This window comes from Pinus tabuliformis, chromosome 8 (assembly GCF_031772625.1).
Source record: "Pinus tabuliformis cultivar Carrire ecotype Pingquan chromosome 8, CPIR1, whole genome shotgun sequence".
Taxonomy (NCBI): domain Eukaryota; kingdom Viridiplantae; phylum Streptophyta; class Pinopsida; order Pinales; family Pinaceae; genus Pinus; species Pinus tabuliformis.
The window spans coordinates 158,572,355-158,595,853 of NC_142294.1; the positions used below are offsets into that span (position 1 = coordinate 158,572,355).

The window sequence follows — 23,499 nt, forward strand, 5'->3', positions numbered from 1 at the left end:
CTCAACTTTGGCCGAATATTAAAACTTTCCTCTAGCTCTTGATGCACCGAAGAACGGTCACCTGGGAGAACCTTAGGAAAAGAGGGTTCATAGGCCCATCACGTTGCCCCATGTGTGGAATTGAGGAGGAAACCATGAATCACCTCCTCAATACTTGTGAATGGACAGACAATCTCTGGAATTGGATGGAAACCATTCTTAAGAGAACAAATAGGGTAAGGAATTCAATTCAGGAAACCATAGAGAATTGGAGAGGCAATTTCTCCAAAACCCAAACGGTTAATACAATATGGAAACTTATCCCAGGGTTTATAGCATGGTTGGTATGGAAAGAAAGAAATAGGAGAGTATTCCTAAATGAAACCAGAGACAAACTTTATTAAAGACACAATTCTGCAAAACATTAGAGAAACAATTATCTCTAAAGGGAAAGAAGAACAGGACAATAACATCTCAATCTCGGACTAACAAATTCTGAAGGCATTTGGTATTGAGATGGGAACCATCACATTATCGTCAAATCAGTGACAGCGACAAAGCACCGACGTGAATACCTGGATTCCTCCTCCGATAGGCTTTCATAAACTCAACTTTGACGGAGCCTCTCGGGGAAATCCGGGGCCTGCAGGTATTGGCGGTGTTCTTCGGGACAGCAAAGGAGAAATTCAACATATTTACAGTCAATCGTTGGGTGAAGGGACTAATAATGAAATGGAATTTGCAGCTTTAGAGCAAGTGGTGCAGGGGTACGAAGGATTTCGCCTTAACAAGTGAATGAACACAACCAATCGGAGGAACATCAGGCGGCAGACCCAGGAGGTACAAAAGGAGAAGTGGGAATTCATACACAAGGACAAAGTGCATGGACCGAGGAGTACATCCAACAAAAAATATGAGTAGCGCCGGCAGCAAATCACAAAGGACACTTGGCAATCCACAAATTGGCTCAAGCATGGCAAAGTTAATACTAAAGATATGTATCATGAACAGGAATTGGGAAATCGCACCAGCAGTTATTATGGCAGGATATCCGCCTATCCAACGACGAAGTGGAAAACCTCAAGCCAGACATGGCCACCCTCTACTATAACTAAGACCTCCCACCAGAAGATAGACACACAACTCTCCATCGACATGCAACATAGCAATAGTTGTGATATCAGTAGTTTCAGTGTTTCTGCACTCTGCAATAGCAGTATGGCTCGTGAGGGAAGCCGAAATGTCTCAGCTAACAGAGACCTTCAGAAGGCCCGGGAAGCCTATGAAACCCGGACTTCCCAAAAGGAAAAACGCAAGATCGAAGAGCTAGAAGCAGTTGTAGCAGAGGAGGAAGAACATCTGGAGGAGCAAGATTTGGAGAAGGAAGTGGAATGGATTCAAGATCCGGGAACTGCAACCACTCGAGCTACACAATTTGTACGAACCCAGACTGAGATGTGGAGGATGAAAACTATGCTAGCCAAGGCGCTTAGCATGCAGGGGGAATACATCAATCAAGCACATCAGGCTATCTCCCTAATTTCAACAGAGCACATGGCTAAATTGGAAGCCATAGATTTCAATCTCAGTGCCCTGACTCAGGAAGTCGGCACACTCTCACAGAAAATGAGTGTCCTCATCAGTCTCCTTAGGCACACCATTCGTCAAGATCCCTCAGCTGCGAGGAGGTCTCGGAGGAAGCTACCGGTACCATTCAAGGGAAACGGACCACTCAGCGTGCTCCTCAGCCTGGGAAAACGACTACTCTAGCCGGCCCGAATGCTTCAAGCAAAGATTATGTAATCCTAAAGCTGTAATGGCTTTCCAGTTTCAGTTCGCACTTCTTGTTTTAGCATGTTTTGTTTCTGGTTTCGAAGTTACTGGTTTCTTGGGATCTAGGAGGTCCTCTTGGCTCTCCCACTTTCTTTCTATCCAGTCGCCCAAGAAGGTAATTTGTTTTTGCAATCTCAAGCCCCTCTTTGAGCAACCCTGCGTGGTTTGGAGTTTTAGTGGCTCATAATCATTTTGAACGGGCAAGGAAGCTTGACTTTTGTCTGTGCATGCAGACCATTTTGTATCTTATGTATTTTATGAATTAATATAAAACTGCTAATTTACAAAAAAAAAGTACATGTTATTATAATGCAATCTAGTAAAAATGACTTCATGTTTTAATGAAGACCAAAAGCTGGTTGGGATATCAAACTTCCTTGTCTGGAAAAGAAGGATAGACATTGTCCTAAAAGTAAATGAAGTCGTTGATGTTGATTTGGGGTAGCATCGGATGTGCTCTAGCCACGAAAATTGGTGGAGAGGCTAAGGCACATGAGATCTCCAATACCCAGAAAGCATTTGGGCAGATTCTAAATAGTTTGGGAGATATTAAAATAATTAATATTTTTAATGGAGACCCTAAGTATAAACTTAGGGAAAATAAAATATTAATGTGAATTAATATAAAACTGTGTTAGAAGGGTCCAAAAGTCATGGATCAAGCCAGAGATAATTTTAGCCATTGATTAGGGACTTAATCTTAGTCATTGATTTGTCAACGAGAAAAGTATAAGAGGAGGCTTGAGGGTCACTTGGAGAACACATTGAAGGAGACCAGTCAGTTAAATTTCTGGAGCGGGGTTAGCTGAGAAATTGAACCAGTGGTCTGGTGAGCAGTTAGGAGGCAGCAAGTGCAAAGTAGAGAGGCGGGATCAGCCACTGGAGATCAATGTTGAGGCAAGAGAGGCAGACACAGGGGTTTTCAGGTAGACGCAGAGGTAGCAGAAGACTGCGCAGTCACTCGCTGGGCCTACATGGGTGACGCAGAGAGGCCCAGGGCTGACACAAAGAGTTTGAGAGCCACACAGAGGTCAACCGGGCTGACACTGGGTTTGGGAGAAGTGCTGGAGAATTATTTCTCTCTGTGGGTAAGTAGAAAGAAAGAACAGGACTATTGTAGACGCAGCTAGGGCCATGATGTATGATCGAGATATGCAAAAATTTCTGTGGGCAGAAGCATGCAACACAGTAGTCTATGTTCAGAACAAGACTCCTCATCGGGCAGTGGGCAAGATTACTCCAGAGAAAGTCTTCACAAGGAAGACACCGCATACCCGAAGAAAAGAGGAAGAAGCTGGATCAGACTGTGGAAAAGGGATATCTGGTAGGATATAGTGAGAACGCTAAGGCATATAGAATCTATCTTCTAGGGAGCAGGAAGGTAGTAGTACGACGAGATGTAAAGTTCATGGAGGATAGGGCTTTCAGAAGATCTCATGAGATCCCTTCCGAGGAGCAGTCGAAAGAGGTGCCGTTGGTTAAGCCTCTTCAACCAACAGAGGTAAAGAATTCTTCCTCAGGACAGGAAGATTCTCAGGATGAGGAGGAGGAGCAAACAGAAGCATCTACTGGCAAAGCAAGAACTAGCAGGGAACTTCGTCGGATTTTGCGAGATGCAGAGGACTTCATCGCTGTGCCAAGAAACAATAAGAGGGAGCGAAAACAGCCAGATAGATATCAGGCATTAGTAGCTCAAGATGGAGAGCCTGCCAGTTTCAAGGAGGCAGCTTCAAGGAGGCAGCTCAACATCAAGTTTGGCTAGATGAGATGGTAGAGGAATACAACTCCATAATGGTAAACGATGTCTGGGAGGTGGTGCCAAGACCTCAAGACGGATCAGTGGTAGGTTCAAGATGGATCTACAAAATCAAATACACTGCAGAAAACAGTGTTGAGAAATACAAGGCCAGGTTTGTGGCTAAGGGGTATGCTCAAAAAGAAGGAATTGACTATGAGGAGACCTTCGCCCCGATAGCCAGGTATTAGGATCGTGATATCTCTTGCAGCCCAGATGGGATGGGAGATCCATCAGATGGATGTCAAAAAACATTTCTAAACGGGGTAATAGAAGAGGAGGTATACATTGAACAACCAGAGGACTTTGAAACTCATGAGAAGAAGTCTCATGTATGCAGATTGAAGAAAGCCTTGTATGGAATAAACAGGCACCGAGAGCATGGTATGGTCAAATAGATGGCTACTTGCAGAAGATGGGGTTTGTCAAGAGTGGCGTGGATCCGAATCTCTACTATCTGGTTGTAGAGAACGAGCCGCTAATCTTAGTATTGTATGTGGATGATCTCTCTCTAACAGGATCATCCAAACTCATTGGGACTGTGAAAAGAATCTAGCCACAGAATTTGAAATGAAGGATTTGGGACGAATGCACTACTTCATAGGGTTGGAAGTTTGGCAGCAGAAGGGAGAAATCTTCCTTGGGCAAGGGAGGTATGCTACAGAAATCCTGAAAAGGTTCAGGATGGAGGACTGTAGACCTATGGCTATGCCAACGATCACCAAGTGGAAGAAGATTGATGCATCAAAAGACAAGGATGTCGATCCCACCCTACACAGATAGCTCATAGGGTCCCTGATGTATTTGGTCAATACCAAGCCAGACATTTGCTATGCTATCAACACCCTCAGTCAATTCATGGTAGAACCGAAGAGGGCGCACTAGGGAGTAGCCAAACATGTTCTCAGGTATTTACAGGGAACATACGATTATGGACTATTGTACACCAGGAGTAAGGATATCAGATTGAGTGGATTCACTGATGCAGATTAGGCAGGAAGTTCAGTGTATCGGAAAAGTACCTCTAGGTACTGTTTCAACATTGGATCAGGAATGACCTCCTGGTGCAGTAGGAAACAGAAGTCTGTGTCTCTGAGCTCATCTGAGGCAGAATATATGGCGACAAGCACAGCTTTGTGTGAGGCCATATGGCTTAGAAAGCTGCTTGTGAACCTATTCAGAAGGAATATGGAGGCGACCAGGATCATGTGCGATAATCAGAGTTGCATCAAGCTCTCTAAGAATCCAGTGCTTCATGATAGGTCGAAGCATATTGATATCCTGTGTCACTTTGTTAGGGACTATGTCTAACGATGAGTTGTACAGTTGAGCTACACTACTATAGGAGAACAGGTGGTGGACATCCTCACCAAGGCCCTTGGAAGGACAAACCTTGACTACTTCAGGGAAAAAATGGGGCTGGTAAAGAACCTGTTTCAGTAGCGAAAACGGGAGTGATAATAGCAAGGATGCAGAGGGAGTTGCAGGGAGTATGCAATGTTGGGAGAAAGGACCAGCAGCAGCACAGATGCAGAGGGAGTTGTTGTACAAATGCAACAGTGGCAGTGGCAGAGCCATGGGCAACAGTACAGGATGTAGCAGTGTAGAGGACGTTGGGCAGGGAGGCCTAGCATCAACACAGGGACTGATGCTGGATGATCAGGGTGATACTCAGCGAGGAGTATTACTAGAGCACAGTCCTCGCTAAGAGGGAGTGTTGATTTGGGGTAGTATCAGATGTGCTCTAGCCACGAAACTTGGTGGAGAGGCTAAGGCACATCAATGATCAGATCTCCAATACCCAGAAAGGGTTTGGGCAGATTCTAAACACTTTGGGAGATATTAAAATAATTAATATTTTTAATGGAGTCCCTAAGTATAAACTTAGGAAAAATAAAATATTAATGTGAATTAATATAAAAATGTGTTAGAAGGGTCCAAGAGTCATGGATCAAGCCAGATCTAATCTTAGCCATTGATTAGGGACTTAATCTCAACCGTTGATTTGTCAACGAGAAAAGTATAAGAGGAGGCTTGAGAGTCACTTGGAGAACACACTGAGGGAGATCAGTCAGTTCAATTTCTGGAGTGGGATTAGCTGAGAAATTGAACCAGTGGTTTGGTGAGCAGTCAGGAGGCAACAAGTATGGAGCAAAGAGGCGAGATCAGCCACTAGAGATCAGCGCCGAGGCAGGAGAGGTAGAGGTAGGGATTTTCAGGCAAACACAGAGGCAGCAGAAGACTGCACAGTCACTAGTTGGGCTTGCATGGGTGACGCAAAGAGGACCAGGGCTGACGTAGTCAAGCAGGGGCTGACGCGAGGGTTTGAGAGCCACGCAGAGGTCAGCTGAGCTGACGCAGGGATTGAGAGAAGTGATGGAGAATTATTTCTCTTTGTGGGTAAGCCAGTTTGGCACCCTGTTGTACTGAAGAATTGTTGAATAACAAAATCCTCCCTTGCTGCATCAGTTTTCCCACATTGGGTTTTTCTGGGGACTGTTGTCCAAAATATCTGTGTCAATGTGTTAATGCTTGTGCATATGTTTGTTCTGTATTACAATGTGATATTTGCAGCAGTATTTATTTTAATGTTTATTGAAGTAATTTCATAAATAACTTATTGTGGAAAAGTAGGAAAAATAAATCAATCGCTGCAGCGATAGAATTTTCACAGTTGATCATGTCCATGGGAAGGTCTCCAAGCCATCCGAAGAACAAGCATTGTCTGAATACATGGAAAGGGATCTCAAGGCTCAAAAGATTCTCAAGGAGTCCATCAAAGATTCACTCATTTCCTATGTAGCCAAGCTGGAGACATCTAAAGAAATATATGATAAGCTACGAAAACTTTTCTCTCAAAGGACGATAGAAAATATCTTATCAATTAGATCTGATCTTCATAAATTGAAAGTATCAAAGGATGAAGGGATATCGTCATGTCTCTCTAAAACATCTCAAATAAAAGGTCAATTGAAGGATCTAGGAGAGATGCTATCTGACAACGAAATAATCTCCGTTATTCTAAATGCATTAACTGATGAACAAAGGTAACCTCATTGCTACTAGGGAAGAGGAAGTTATCCCATTTGTCAGATTATGGTCTCGCTACAAAGCAAAGGAAGACAGGATGAAGAATGAAAGTGACAAAAAATCAAATAGAAGGGAACAAATAGTGACAAGACAAAAGGGAAAATTTGGAAAGTTTAGTAATCCAAAGAAGAAAAGGAAGAACATGGCTAAAGAAAGATGTTATGGTTGTCATAATTTTGGGCACTACGGAAAAGTTTGTCCTAATCGCAAGAGGGACAGGGAAGAAGACTATTCTACTAAGGAAGTAAAAGAACCTAAGACTAAGAAGCGTAAGAAGGAACAAGAAAAAAGATGACTGAGATGATCTTCTTCATTAGAAGGTTCCTTTCACTTGTAAGTTATAGATAGGAAGCAATGTAAATAAGATAGGATGCATCATATTAGAAAGAAGCATTGTGATAGAAGCATTAGAAGAGCTCGTGACATAGGAAGCAGAAAGTATGTCTGGTACAAATCCTACTTATTACAAAGAATAGGAAGCTCTTAGGAAACCTCATTAATACGTATAAAAGTAGAGGTCATCATCGAGTAGGATCATCACAGAAGAAAACATTTGTCGGGTGAAGATGTGAAACATCCTCCAGTTTCTCTGATAGAATTTTCATCAAAGGATTCGCTGATATAGACAGGAAGCAAAGGTTTTCATCATGAAATTCCAACTCGTGAGATTCAAGGAATGATGGTATGATGACATAACAGGAAAGCAGGTCTAAAGGATAAAGTCCTTTCGAATGAAGCTGCTGCAAGAAGTCTAAATGACAAAAAGAAAGATGAGGTATGTATGCTTGCATAGATTATTATGAGAGTCATGTCATATGGTTGCAGATAATATGGATCACTATTTCCATCCTGGCAAATATGATCAAGAAAAGAAAGGATCTCCTCCTCTGAAAGATTGCAGCAAAATCATAAGTCACACTAGATGAAATCAACATAATATATATTCTCATATGAATCATGAGGAAGTTGACTACACAATGAGGAAGGAACTATGATTGAAAGCTCCTGGGAATAAAATGTGTGACAAAAGAAAGGAAGAGACTGGAATAATATGCAACAAAGGAAGAAGGCATTCAACATCCGAAGTCCAAGAAGATTTGACTAGAAGATCTCCCAGAAAGATGTGAAGACTCTGATGGAAGTCAGAAAAAGATAGAGACCCTTGACAATGGATATTTGTGGGAGATGTGTCAATCTGCATGCAGGATGTTGATACTTACAAGATGTCATGGTGAAAGATCATCACAAAGGTAATTTTGAGTTGAAGTGTTCATTGATTATTTTTGAACTAACATCTAGTTGGGCTTATGTAGGACTATCGAAGGGAAGATCTGTAAATGACTTCCAAGCAGATCATATAGAAGTAATGTCCTTCCAAAATATGGCATGAAAGCAAAATGACATGAAGCAAAGCTAGATGGAAAATCTGATGGATCACTTTATGATGAGTTGAGGACATCACTAACTCATGGATAAAAAGTGATGGATGATATGTGCCCTATATAGAAGTTCCCAAAGATGAAGACTCCTTGACGAAAAAGAAATTCATGACATCGAAGGAAGGAGCTCTTCGAGCAGCTGGTTGTTTCAGGATCTCCACATGAGGAGCTGTGGTAGGTCCCTAGTTGAGAGGGAGCTTGAAAAGAAGTTTCTTACTTGGAAGAAACTTGGAAATTCCTAAGCAGGGAGCTTAGGTACATTCCTTTGTGATAAGGAATGAGTACATTCATTTATTGGAATATGTCCTCCTGGTTTGAAAAGGAGAGATAGACATGTTGTTCTGATCTTCACCTAGGAAGACAGAATGGAGGATTGTGTAATCATTTGGCATCTGATACTCTTTAGGGATGAGATAGGGCATCCCATAGAAGAGTAGTCGTGGAGAACTAATAATCTTTGAGGACTGGGGAGTCCAAGATAAGAATAGTTCTCATGGAGCATATCCTGAGTGAACCCAAGTGGGGTATGTTCCTAGAGAGACGATGATGAGTGTGTCTATAAATCATTGGTCTCACCAGCATTGGGCTCAATATCTTGTGGAGAGATGGAGTTGTTAGTCAAAAAAAGGCCTTTCTATATAAGAATGTTGGTTGATATGATGTTATACAAATGAGTTACACATCCGAATTCTTCTTATGAGAGATTCTTCAGATTTAGAAAGTCCAAGGTAACATTATGAATACCTCCCTAGTTAAGAATGGAGTGTTGAAAAGTGTAACTAGGTTTGGTCTTCATAATGACATGTAAATATGATTTTATGTAATGAGATGTAAATAAGAAAAATGAAATTATTTTAATAATTTGCTTCATGTGTTTCATGAGCAAGGATTTTGTTTTTGTGTCAAGACTCCCATTGAGAGTCTTTAGGATTTATTTGTCATCTAGTCATAAAATGTAAGAGTTATTGTCATGTAGTGAAGTCATGTAACACTTTGTAAAAGGTCATCTTGTCTATGTCAAAGTTATCCTCCAAGAACTTGTCACCTAACCTCTTCAAGTCAGTCTACAACAATGAAGGAATATGCTAGGACAAGTCGGCCTAAAGACCCAGTGAAGATGTGTATAAATAGCCTAACTTGGCCTCATTTGTAGACACAATTTAGACAAGCAACTCGACTTGAAGAAGTGCAAAGAAAGGGTGAAAGGCAGTGTTATGAAGAAGGAAGAGAATAGAAGTGTGAAGAAGGGAGAGAAAGGATCCTTCTGGGTAATGCTATGTTAGGGTTTCTTCTGGGCTAGTGAAAGTGACTTTCTTCAAGGGCAGCGAAGTATCCTCTGGGTAGTACAAAGAAGGGTTTCTTCTAGGGTAGCAAGGGAAAGATTCTTCTGGGTAACCAAAGTAGAGACCGAGTTTCTCTATAGAAGACCTAGAGACCGAGATTCTTTAGGGAAGTTGTGAAGGTGCAGTAGAGAAGGATAGAGACCGATTTTCTCTAAAAGAAGTTAAAAAGGAGCAGTTCTAGATCAAGAATAAAGGCGAAGGAAGGAAGAGGCAGAGCATCAAGGTTGGTGACAAGGTTCTTGAGAGGATACTAGAGTCAAGGGTTTGTGTCATGGTCTCGGTACTTATCAATTGAAGATCTAGAAAAAGAATTTTGATCGAGTTTTCCTCTCAAGAGGTGAGAGGTTTTGGCCCTGGCCAAAGAAGCCTACATACTGTGTCACATGTCTTTTATTATGCATTTTGGTAATTGTCTTGATGAAAGAACACATTAATAAGCTAATGAAGAAAAGAATATAAGATAAGAAGTAAAAGTGCATCACAAGCAATTATCAAGCAGAGAAATTGTTAACTTTGAATGCCCTAGATTTCTCAACATGGTATCAGAGCTTAGGTGCTGAAGGCAAGAAGGGGCAGTCAAAACAAGCTGACACACAAGAATCGATCTTCATAGAAGGAATCAAAGCAAGTCGAAGGTTATCAAAAAGATCAAGATCTACATCAAAGAAACCCTAGATCGAAGAAGGAAGCAGGAAGAAAAACCGAAACCCTCGAAGCACTTCAAAGAAAGTGGAAGCTCTTCAAATCTAAGAAAGATTGAATCAAAAGTCAATCCTCTCTCTATTGAGGCAAAGATCTCATAGAAGGCAGTCCTCCCTCAACAAAAGATTTGAAGTAAGAAGCAGCAAGTTCATCATCAAGTTGACAATTTGATCTTCTCAAGTACATGTTATTATAATGCAATCTAGTAAAAATGACTTTATGTTTTAATGAAGAGAAACAACTAGTTGGGATATCAAACTTCCTTGTCTGGAAAAGAAGGATAGACATTGTCCTCGAAGTAAATGAAGTCATTGATCATGTCCATGGGAAGGTCTCCAAGCCATCCGAAGAACAAGCATTGTTTGAATACATGGAAAGGGATCTCAAGGCTCAAAAGATTCTCAAGGAGTCCATCAAAGATTCACTCATTTCCTATGTACCCAAGCTGGAGACATCTAAAGAAATATATGATAAGCTGGGAGAAATTTTCTCTAAAAGCATGATAGAAAAGATCTTATCACTTAGATCTAATCTTCATAAATTGAGAGTATCAAAGGATGAAGGGATATTGTCATGCCTCTCTAAAGCATCTCAAATAAAAGGTCAATTGAAGGATCTAGGAGAGATGTTATCTGATAATGAAAAAATCTCCGCTATTCTAAATGCATTAACTTGTTGATTTGTGGTAGCATCAGATGTGCTCTAGCCATGAAAATTGGTGGAGAGGCTAAGGCACATCAGATCTCCAAGACCAAGAAATGGTTTGGGGAAATTCCACCCAGTTGGAGAGATATTAAAATAATTAATATTTTCAATGGGGTTCCTAAGTTTAAACTTAGGAAAATTAAAATATTAATGGGTATTAATATAAAAGTGGGTGAGAATGTTCTAAATGACATGGATCAAGCCAAATATAATCTTAGTCGTTGATTAGGGACTTAATCTCAGTTGTTGAAGACTCAAAAGGAAAAGTATAAGAGTAGGCTTGAGGGTCAGTTGGAGACACACCAAGTTGATCAAGAATTCGATTTTCTGGGGCAGGGTTGGCTGAGAAATTGTGTTAGAGATCAGTTACATCGAGGGGTAGTTCGGCAGAAGGCTGAGAATACATATCAAAGATGCAAAGAAAGTGTCAGAGAGACAGCGTCGAGCTGTAGAGGGTGACGTAGTCCCTGGAGGGTGACGCAGTTCTAGAGAAGCTTGGAGCAGCTTTCGTTGTTCGGCTGAGTAACAGTTGTGGTCACTGTGGGGTTCATCATTTGGCTGTTGATCAGCCAGAATATCTGTCTCCGAGGAGAGGTACTTCTACCAAGGAAAATCTCTAAAGGGTCAGCCATTTCTGGCACCCTAGTTGTATTTAGAAACTGCATAATAATAAAACCCTCATATTTGTTGCACCGGTTTTCCCACATTGGGTTTTCCAGATACGATTGTCCAAAAATAACGGTGTCCCTTGTGTGATTGTCTCATTTATTTCAGTTTTTGATCTGTATATGTGTTGAGGCTGCATTTGTGTTTATTTCGATATTTATAATTGTAAATAACTTGTTAATGGAAAGAACAAGTAGGACATAATAAACTAGATAATATAGTAGGGATTTCTGACGTGTCAGACTTAGAAATTTCAACAATCATGTCCATGGGAAGGTCTCCAAGCCATCCGAAGAACAAGCATTGTCTGAATACATGGAAAGGGATCTCAAGGCTCAAAAGATTCTCAAGGAGTCCATCAAAGATTCACTCATTTCCTATGTAGCCAAGCTGGAGACATCTAAAGAAATATATGATAAGTTGGGAGAAATTTTCTCTAAAAGCACGATAGAAAAGATCTTATCACTTAGATCTGATCTTCATAAATTGAAAGTATCAAAGGATGAAGGGATATCGTCATGTCTCTCTAAAGCATCTCAAATAAAAGGTCAATTGAAGGATCTAGGAGAGATGTTATCTAATAACGAAATAATCTTCGCTATTCTAAATGCATTAACTAATGAACAAGGTAACCTCATTGCTACTAGGGAAGAGGAAGCTATCCCATTCATTAGATTATGGTCTCACTGCAAAGCAAAGAAAGACAGGATGAAGAATGAAAGTGATGAAAGATCAAATAGAAGGGAACAAATAGTGACAAGACGAAAGGGAAATTTTGGAAAGTTTAGTAATCCAAAGAAGAAAAGGAAGAACATGGCTAAAGAAAGATGCTATGGTTGTCATAATTTTGGGCACTACAGAAAAGATTGTCCTAATCGCAAGAGGGACAGGGAAGAAGACTATTTTACTAAGGAAGTAAAAGAACTTGAGACTAAGAAGCAAAAAGATGATTGAGACTAACTTCTTCATTAGAAGGTTCCTTCCACTTGTAAGTTATAGATGGGAAGCAATGTAAATAAGATAGGATGCATCATATTAGAAAGAAGCATCGTGATAGAAGCATTAAAAGTAAGAGCTCGTGACATAGGGAGCAAAAAGTATATGTGGTACAAATCCTACTGATTACAAAGAATAGGAAGCTCTTAGATAACCTCATTAATACGTATAGAAGCAAAGGCCATCATCGACTAGGATCATCATAGAAGAAAACATCTGTCAGGTGAGGATGTGAAACATCCTCGAGTTTCTCTGATAGAATTCTCATCAAAGGATTCACTGATGTAGAAAGGAAGCAAAGGTTTTCATCAGGAATTCCAACTCATGAGATTCAAGGAATGATGGTATGATGACATAACATGAAAGCAAGTCTAAAGGATAAATTCCTTTTGAATGAAGTTGTTGCAGGAAGTCTGAATGACCAAAAGAAAGATGTGGTATGTATGCTTGCATAAATTATTATGAAAGTCATGTCATATGGTTGCAGATAATATGGATCACTATTTCCATCCTGGGAAATATGATCAAGAAAAGAAAGGATCTCCTCCTCCGAAAGATTGCAGCAAAAGCACAAGTCGCACTAGATGAAATCAACATAATATATATTCTCATATGAATCATGAGGAAGTTGACTACAATCAAGGAACTATGATTGGAAGCTCTTGGCAATAAAATGTGTGACAAAATAAAGGAAGATATTGGAATAATATGCAACAAAGGAAGAAGGCATTCAACATTCGAAGTCCAAGAAGATTTGACTAGAAGATCTCCTAGAAAGAGGTGAAGACTCTGATGGAAGTCAGAAAAAGATAGAGACCCTTGACAATGGATATATGTGGGAGATGTGTCAATCTGCATGCAAGATGTTGATACTTACAGGAAGATGTCATGGTGAAAGATCATCACAAAGGTAGTTTTGAGTTGAAGTGTTCATTGATTATTTTTGAACTAACATATGGTTGGGCTTATGTAGGACTGTCGAAGGGAAGATCTTAAATACTTCCAATTAGATCATCTAGAAGTAATGTGCTTCTGAAATATGTCATGAAAGCAGAATGACATGAAGCAAAGCTAGATGGAAAATCTGATGGATCACTTTCTGATGAGTTGAGGACATGACTGACTCATGGATAAAAAGTGATGGATGATATGTGCCCTATATAGAAGTTCCCAAAGATGAAGACTCCTTGACGAAAAAGAAATTCATGACATCGAAGGAAGGAGCTCTTCGAGCAACTAGTTGTTTCAAGATCTTCACATGAGGAGCTGTGGTAGGTCCCTAGTTGAGAGGGAGCCTAAAAAGAAGTTTCTTACTTGGAGGAAACTTGGAAATTCCTATGTAGGGAGCTTAGGTACATTCCTTTGTGATAAGGAATGAGTACATTCCTTTATTGGAATATGTCCTCCTGGTTTGAAAAGCAGAGATAGACATGTTGTTCTGATCTTCACCTAGGAAGACAGAATGGAGGATTGTTTAATCATTTGGCATTCGATACTCTTTAGGGAGGAGCTAGGGTGTCCCATGGAAGAGTAGTCGTGGAGAACCAATATTCTTTAAGGACTGGGGAGTCTCAGATAAGAATAGTTCTCATGGAGCATATCCTGAGTGAACCCGGGTGGGATATGTTCCTGGAGAGACAATGATGAGTGTGTCTATAAATCATTGGTCTCACCAGCATTGGGCTCAATATCTTGTGGAGAGATGGAGTTGTTAGTCAGGTCCTTGCTATATAACAATGTTGGTTGATATGAATCAGTGTTTTCAAAACCGTTTTTAAAAACCGGTTACCGGTCAAACCGGCCGGTTAGCAAGGCTGCTGGTCTGAACCAGCCAAAAAACCCAGTTGGACAGGGCATTTCTCCATTTTTTAGCCCTAACCAGTGAAAACCGGCTGGTTTAGGACGGAACCGGCCAGTTTGTATCAAACCGGCCGGTTCTGTCCTAAACCGGCCACTTTTAGGCATGCCCACTGTAAAGTTAAAAATTCATATTTCTAACTGTGTTTTAGGGGTTTTGGGGGGAACTAAGGGTGTTTCACCCCTAACAATGTTGGCAATTAATGGTAATGTTAAATTCTTAAAGTAAAAGTGACATTTCCTTTAATTTTCATTTTCATCCTTTTACTTAAATTTTTAACATTACCATGAAATGACTCAGGATGTTTGAGAGTGGTTTCGACCTCATTGGATTTCATATGGAGAAACTAGAATTTTAGATTTCACACAAAATTCAGCAGACTTAATGGTTTTCGGGATTTCATGGTTTAGGGGTAAACAATAAATGCAATCAGAGCTCCAAATGATGAGCAAAACTCCTGATCTAGATCCCATTGTGTTGGATGATATTGATCCAACATCAGAATGGGTGGAGGAGACTGAAGAACCTGTGTTTGAGGCTAATTTTGATATCGACATGGCTTTAGCGGGGGATGAAGCAGATTTTGTGGTGGCATCAGAACCAGGATCAGTAGCGGCATCAAGGAAAGGCAAAGAACCAATGGAAGGCACTAGTCATGCAGGTCGACAAACTCATGCTTCCATTAGGTCCACTTCTATTGTCATTGGTGGCATTGATACTGAGGTTGCAGATCAGGTTGAGGCATCCTCAGACTCTAAACCAGATGATGTCTATGTAGCTCCTGATGATGATCCTGTGTCTAGTAGTGGTGATGAACTTGATGATTGATCATGTCACATGTGTACATTGTAGACTTGTAGTAGGCCAATGGCCTCATAGCTTGCAGCATTGTTTTTGGACTTTATAGGCCTCGATGATATGTATTGCACTCGGTGCCATTTTGATATATTCACCTTTACATGGTATATAAATGAGCAAACTTTGCATATTTTGTCTCTATTGGCTTGGAATCATGGTTTTACATCTTAAAAATAGTTTTGTTTCATTAAAAATTAATTATTTAATGTATTTTTTTAAAACCGGTTTGTTTAGACCAAACCAGTGCCGGTTAGACCGGTTCCGGTCGGTAAACCGGTTCATTAGGTGGACCGGTTCGGTCACCGGTTCCAGTTTTAAGAACATTGGATATGATACTATACAAATGAGTTACAAATCCGGATTCTTCTTATGGGAGATTCTTCAGATTCAAAAAGTCCAAGGTACCATTATGAATACCTCCCTAGTTAAGAGGGAGCGTTGAAAAGTGTAACTAGGTTCGGTCTTCATAATGACATGTAAATATGATTTTATGTAATGAGATGTAAATAAGAAAAATGAAATTATTTTATTAACTTGCTTCATGGGTTTCATGAGCAAGGATTTTGTTTTTGAGTCAAGACTCCCATTGAGAGTCTTTAGGATTTATTTGTCATCTAGTCATAAAATGTAAGAGTCATTGTCATGTAATGAAGTCATGTTACACTTTGTAAAAGGTCATCTTGTCTATGTAAAAGTATCCTCCAAGAACTTGTCACCTAACCTCTTCAAGTCGGCCTACAATGATGAAGGAATATGCTAGAACAAGTTGGCCTAATCTCCAACTGTCAAGTCAGCCTAAAGACCCAGTGAAGACGTGTATAAATAGCCTAACTCGACCTCATTTGTAGACACACAATTCGGACAAGCAACTCAACTTGAAGAAGTGTGAAGAAAGGGTGAAAGGCAGTATTACAAAGAAGGAAGAGAATAGAAGTGCGAAGAAGGGAGAGAAAGGATTCTTCTAGGTAATGCGAAGTTAGGGTTTCTTCTGGGCCAGTGAAAGTGACTTTCTTCTGGGGCAGCAAAGTATCTTCTGGGCAATACGAAGAAGGGTTTCTTCTAGGGAAGCAAACAAAAGACACTTCTGGGTAATCAAAGTAGAGACTGAGTTTCTCTATAGAAGACCTCTGGGTAATCAAAGTAGAGACTGAGTTTCTCTATAGAAGACCTCGAGACCAAGATTCTCGAGGGAAATTGTGAAGGTGTAGTGAAAAAGGATAGAGACCGAGTTTCTCTAGAAGAAGTAAAAAATGAGCAGTTCTAGATCAAGAAGAAAGGCAAAGGAAGGAAGAGGCAAAGCATCAAGGTTGGTGACAAGGTTCTTGAGAGGATACTAGAGTCAAGGGTCTGTGTCATGGTCTTGGTACTTATCAATTGAAGATCTAGAAGAAGAATTTTGATCGGGTTTTCCTCTCAAGAGGTGAGAGGTTTTGGCCCTGGCTGGAGAAGCCTACATACTGTGTCACTTGTCTTTTATTATGCATTTTGGTAATTGTCTTGATGAAAGAACACATTAATAAGCTAACGAAGAAAAGACTATAAGATAAGAAGTAAAAGTGCATCATAAGCAATTATCAAGCAAAGAAATTGTTAATTTTGAATACCCTAGATTTCTCAACATCAAGGGCAGAAAGATACCTTCCAAAAATACAGAAAATGGTGGAAGAATTGGAGTAGCCCGAGTCTGTTGCAAGTAAAAACAGCATAAATAATCAGTTTGATCATCCCAAGGAATGCTTAAACATGACATTTTCATTACTAATGAGCGGCATAACATAAAATACCACTAGACTGTAAAGGCCATATAATAAAAAGCATAGCAGTCAGAAACTGTGCTGACTGCATGTACTCTTATTTATTTGTGTGCTAAACCTAGACTAAAGAAAAACATAGTTTTTATTCTTCTCTCTCCAGCATGAAGCCTGAATGCTTCATGAAAGTAATGGATGAATCTTATGCTGTCTTAGATTACATATAGTATGAATATCTAGTATACACCAATTCTTTCATTATACAAATCGCTCATTTCATCTTTGATGATACAAGATGATATGAACTTCTAATTGTGATACAAAATTTTCGGGCTGTAAAATGTTCTAACCATCACAAATCAATCATGTCTCGAACTTTGCACTTATAGGCTTCGAAAGATAAATTGTTATCATAAGACTTAATTGTGCTAACATCAATATTAAATACTCCAGAAGACTTGGAATATGTAGATCTCCATTGAAGATACAAAAATATTTATTAAAATTTATGAATCAGAATGATGATTCAAATGAGAGTGAGGGCCTGCTTATATACCTTAGGCAGGTACCTCTTCATGGAAGGTCATGTCCCATTTAGACATGCCTCTTCAGTACTAATAAACTAATCATGATTACAATTATCATCATTATTTATATTTATATTATTTTTATATATATTTTATTCATAACAGTGAATTTGGCACATTCACTTGAGAGGAAGGCAAAAAGCCTCAAGTGAAGACCAACAATCATGAGAAGTCCAAAAAACCTATTGGAAGATGGAAACAAAGGGTCAAGAAAATGTGTATTAATATGTATATTCTGTTAATAATATGTATCACCCGATTATCCAAATTAATCTATTGCTTTTGTGTGTGTTCAACAGTGATATCAGAGCAGAGTTGTGCTCAGAAACATGCCAGATCTGATTCTTAACAGTTCTTACCTTTTATTATTTGTCACTTGTTTCTCTGCCCAATGGTTCTAGGTTTAAATCAAAAATGTTTCTGCCATTTCAAGGATGTCACTGTTTCTCTGATGCCCATGGAGACGTGACTGTCCCTCTGCTGTTAGTGCGCTCTGTCAATCATTACAGATACCTGTAATCTCTGTTTTTGTTTAATGAACAGAAATGTCTTCTGCTGTTCTGGTCAACCTGCCAACACTGACACGACATCTCTGTGTGTTCTCTGAGCACTTTAGGTTCTTGCATGTGCATTGTAACACTCGGATGATACATGAATCTGTGTACGTTGCTGTCTGTGTAACTGCCTGCATTCTTTCTGTCATGAAAAAAGCTGAGGTTTGTGGGTTTGTGGTGTCAACAAAACTATAACACATACCTCTCTCCTCTGAGTTTTCTCCAACAGTCATTTATTTGTCTTTATGCTTCTTCGCAGACATTTGCAGAGGTGCGCTACATTGTTATTCAAAAGATCTCAATTTCTATTGACATTGAAAGAGAAAATTTCAACAGAGGATATTGTCTTCGTTTCCCTTGAAATTTATTGCTCCTGGGCTTCAAAGTGACATATTGGAAGAAATGTTAATTCAATTGCAGATTGAAGCCCTTGGATATGAGATAATATTTATTTCGACATGACACTGACTGAAATGATGGCAATGTGATTATGTTGGGAATTATAAAGACATGCCCTTTATAAAAAGGCTGCAGGGAGTGCCCCCCACCCCCTGCACGTGCTAATCTTGGGAGCACGCTCCCAGTAAGAAAAAATCACTCCTTGGAAAGGGAGCAATTGTTTTCATATTTCTCCCCATCACTCCGGGAGCCAATTTTAACCAAGGGGAGCAATACGGGAGTGATCGCTCCCTAATTGCTCCCATTAAAAAACCACTCCCGCCTTTCCAAAATACATGTGCGGCCAAGTCAAGAGGGGCAACTTTTTTGGAGGCGAAAGGGAGGGGCAAAACAATAAAAAGCCTCCTCCCCTCCCTCGTTATCACCATTTCATTTGTGAGAGAGAGATTAAGAGCATTTGAGAGGGTTTGAGCTTGAGGAAGTTGTGGAAGTGTCATTGTCCCCAATAAATAATTTTGCTAATTGAGATCCTCAATTTTGCAATTTTGGCATTATAAAGTATTTTGGCAGATAAAACTTAGGAAAGTGGCTTGAGGATCCACACACTTTATTTTTAGAGAAAAGAAGAAAATAAGCTTTAGAGAAAAATGAAATATTTTTGGTTAACTGGAATGTTGGGACCATCAAAAAGGGAATCAACCCCCCTTGAGAAATTTGCACTAGGAGAAAGAGAAGAAAGAGAGAGAGTTCAAACTTGTGGAGAAAGGGGGACCCACCAAGGAGAAGGGGACCAGCATCTATAAATAGCAAATGGGGGCTCCATTTTTGCATCTTTTGTCAATCTATTGTCTGAGATCGAACTCTCTCTTGGAGGATAGAGGATGTTGAGCACAAGACGAGCAGAGCTGTTTAGCCCAAGAGTTTCAAGTGAAACTTAAGCTCATTTTGGAGAACTTTGAGTGCCTCCCTAGTGAGGCTTTGGGGGAGTCTATTTCAAGACTTCCATTGGAGTTTATTGCAATGATTCCACTCAGCGGATTCGTTAAGACAAACCCCGGTGTTTATTTGGAGCAGCTTCCTTCTATTGCAGGTTTTGGGCTTTTGCAGGTGATTCTCTATTGGTCAGAGGAGGAGATTGGCACCTAATTTCAAAGCTGAAGCAATGTTGTTTGGCTCGGCCAAATTTCCTTTTTCAAGGTCTAAGCAGGGTTGGTAGACTGGGAATTTCCTGGAGATTTGGAGTTGGTGGTTTCTTGGGTTTTAACTTTTCAGCTAGGAAAAATTGCTATTTTCTAGAGGATATTTTGTGCACAATTTCTCAACTATTTGCATGAGGATTTTTCCATTTCTTAGCAGTTTCTCTCTTGTTGGGCGCATAACTGATTGGCTGGGAAATTCACATTTTTTAGGGCATTTCAGGTCAGCTGGAATTAGCCCGAAAAAATTGGGTTTTGTTGGATTGGGTGTGAGGAGCCTACATCTAATTTTTCAAAATTTCTGGAGCAGATTTGAGAGTAAAAATCACAGTTCACCTCCAACAGCAGCAGCAGAATTTCCTGGGTAGAGCGAATTGCCAGATTGAGTTATTTTCAGTTGGGGATTGCACATTATTTCACCTGGGTGTTGCATGCTTGCAGTAGCAAGCCCAGATTCCATTTTTCTTCCACTGCTGTACTCATATTTCCAGATTTAATACAATGGCTCAGACTTTTGGCTCCATTTTATGTGTGCACTAATTTGTGGCTATGTTGTAAATTTTTATTTTGCTGTAACTAATGCATGCATTTGATACTTACTGTTAATTCCTAAATAGGAACATTACAGTGGTTTCAGAGCATGTTCTCGGCCAGTTGTGGGCACAAGAGCAAGTGATGACACGACCTTTCCTTGGAGCAGTCTATCACTACGAAGGCACAGGCAATGAATGCAAACAGCAGAATCAGTGAATGCGGATAGCACTAGGAATGGTACAGATTAGGCTGGTATGATGCTATATGACAGTTGAATGCTTTTCAATCGAGAACATACACGATATCGGGAACAAAAAAAAATGGTTTGTATGGAAACTGCACAAGCATGCTTTTCGTGCTATGTACAGCAGATTGTACAACATTGTCGGGGCTAATTGTTGAAGAATCTACGGCAAAGTAGTGTAGCGCGATTTTTCGTTACTTAATAACAATTTGTGGAGTCTTTTTACTTTTTCTTGTTAGCTTAATGTTTTTCTTCTTATTAATGCATGTGTGTGTACTTCATCAAACTGCTACCAAAACATAAGAACAAAAACACCAGATATTGGCTCTCCGCCAAGGCCAAAACCTCTCTTCTCTTGAGAGGAAAACCCTTTAGTGAATTTCTCTTATTGAAGCTTCTATTCAATGCCAAACCCTAGACCCCTGACAAGATTATCCTCCAAACACAAGTCAAGTCCTTCCTTCTTTCTGCACCTTATTCCGTGACACTTCTTCTGGCACTTCGTCCTCCTCCTTCTGGCACTTCATTCTCTTACTATGAATCTTGTCTAGAGATAGACCTTCTTTGAGTGAGTCTTCTAGATGAGTTGTTCCTCTTCTATCCCTTGCTCAAGTATACTTCAACTTTGACCAACCGAAATCCTTCTTGAGTGTATGACTGTTTTGTTGTTCTGCTGCCCTAGTTTCTCGCACGTGTGGGAGGATTACTGGGTGTTATCTGCCCTTCTCTTCTTCGCTTGAGTGTCTTTCTTCCACGCTGGAGTAGGAGGCCTTGTAGGCCTAGTTACTAGCCCAAACAAGGAGGAATATAGAGTTGTGATCTTACTGCTGATATGGCCGCAGACTATCCTTCATTTCCTCGCACATGTGACTGTGTTTACCCTAGAAGACAGTCCTTTACCTTCATTGTCCTTTCTTCTTACTTTGCTGCACCTTGTAGACCCTTTTCCTTGGCTTCCTTCGTTCTTCTTGTCCTCTTTCCCTTGCAGATTTCAGAGCTCAAGTAGTGTGTTTGACAGCCTCTATAAATAGAGGACTATCCCTCCATTTAGGCCGACTAGTCCTCTTAATTGTAGGCCGACTTTGAGGGCAGTTTGGTGGTTGATTTGTTGAGCAGACTTCAGATAGTTTCCATGGTGGTGTAGCATGCTTGAAGGAGCTTCTTGATGGTGCCATAACATAGGAGTGGACTTGACTTTGCTTGGAGGTTTTCCCTTTAACTTTAATATATATTTATACATGGTGTAACATGCCCTTAAGGCCTTCAACATTTCCTTTTGACTATTTGACTCACCTATAGCACTTTGACATGTGCTAGACCTACTTCAATGAGCAAGAAACTCATTGACATATATTATAAAATAATATTTCTTTTCTTGAATAAGTACAAATATCAAAAGTACATTTATGAAGACTGAACCTAGTTACACTTTCCTTCAACACTAATGTGATGTTGAATGGTCGTTGGCGACAGTAAGTGGACAGTGTTGGCCATTTGTTTTGTTTTTTTTGTTTTAATACACACACGTAGTTTCATATATATATAATCTTCTTCTTTTTTAAATTTTATTTAATATATATTTTGAATATATATATTTTTTTTTTTTTTTTTTTCAACTTTTGACTTTTTTATTTTTTTTACTTTTTTTCAAATAGTAATCTCTCTCTCTCTCTCTCTCTCTCTCTCTTCATGCATCACCACTAAAAATCTTACGATAAGCCCGGGATCAAATTAAGTTGAGCTCTTCAGAGAACACAGGTCGGGAGTTGGCTAGTCCAACTGAAAACTTCAACGAATGCCTGATGATCTAAAAATCAAGATTTTCCCAAAAACTCATTCCAACCATCAAAATAGAGAGAGAAAATGATAATAAAATTTATATAAATAGAAACCCCTGCTATTATCTTCAAAATTTAAATTATCACTTCAACCCGGCGACTAAGCAAGATACCTGTACTCAAATCACTCTTCAGAAGCTATTATCAATGGCTAAAACAAAAATTATGCTTGAAAAATGACACATCTTACAGTATTTCCATGAGGAGTAACACTGACGAAAATTAACCCCAAAGTCTTTCTTTATTATCCGAATAAAAATTACACGAGAGATTTTCGCTTAGCACACGACTCAAAGGTCGGATGAATTGGCTGACGAATGACTTCCTATTTAAAGATAAATCCTCCAACGACTAGTTCGAGTGATCCTCATCAAAGCAATCTTGACCGTTGATGAGGATCAAAATTTCTTTTAATCTCATCCGTCGAAATTTTAAATTCTTGAGGAAATTCAAATTTTTCAACTAAATGCATTTTAATTAATTCAAAATTTTAATTTTTGAATTAATTTCCTCAAAATTTTGACTTTGACTTAACCTCAAGGATCAAAAGCTTAAAATTTATCAAAATAATTAATTTACTTTGGTCCCTGGACCTCTTAAAATATAATTTTTAAGGACCGACGAATTTTGCCTTTGGAGAATTTAAATCACCTAGGACCTAGAATTAATTAAATTTTTAGCTTAAGATTTTAATTAATTCTTTGGCCATAAAATTTAATTAATTAACCTATGAGGGGATCAATTATTTTTCCAACCCTCAAGACACTTTACATCATGATTTTCATAATCTTTTACATCACAAGGGGGAAAACAAATTTGAAATAGACCATCACGAACTACTGATTTCTGCGATACAAATATAATCCAACAGACCAAGCAATTTGCAATAAAAGAACCTAACCAAATAGTTAGGATTATTCCCAAATACTTTTACATAGACTCGATCTAGAACACTATGACTCGCCTAAGATCCCAGTGACAAAATCCATTCCGGCTTTGGAGTAAGACTGAAAGAAAACTCTGCCGACCATCCGACAATGAATCGATGAGACAAAAAACCTATCGGAATGTAGATCGTCACCAAAAAAGTAGTTTTACCTAGGCAATTACATACACGACACGGATCTGCTGA

At 39.5% G+C, this 23,499-nt stretch overlaps 1 protein-coding gene across 1 annotated transcript in view; it reads right to left on the reverse strand.

Annotated features, from left to right (window-relative positions):
* Positions 1-23,499, reverse strand: part of LOC149234622 (protein HESO1-like) — a 362,969-nt gene that overhangs the window by 64,930 nt on the left and 274,540 nt on the right. The window contains exon 7 of the mRNA XM_089371888.1: positions 16,903-16,948. Within this exon, the coding sequence (XP_089228014.1) occupies positions 16,903-16,948 (46 nt within the window). The remainder of the gene's footprint in view (positions 1-16,902; positions 16,949-23,499) is intronic.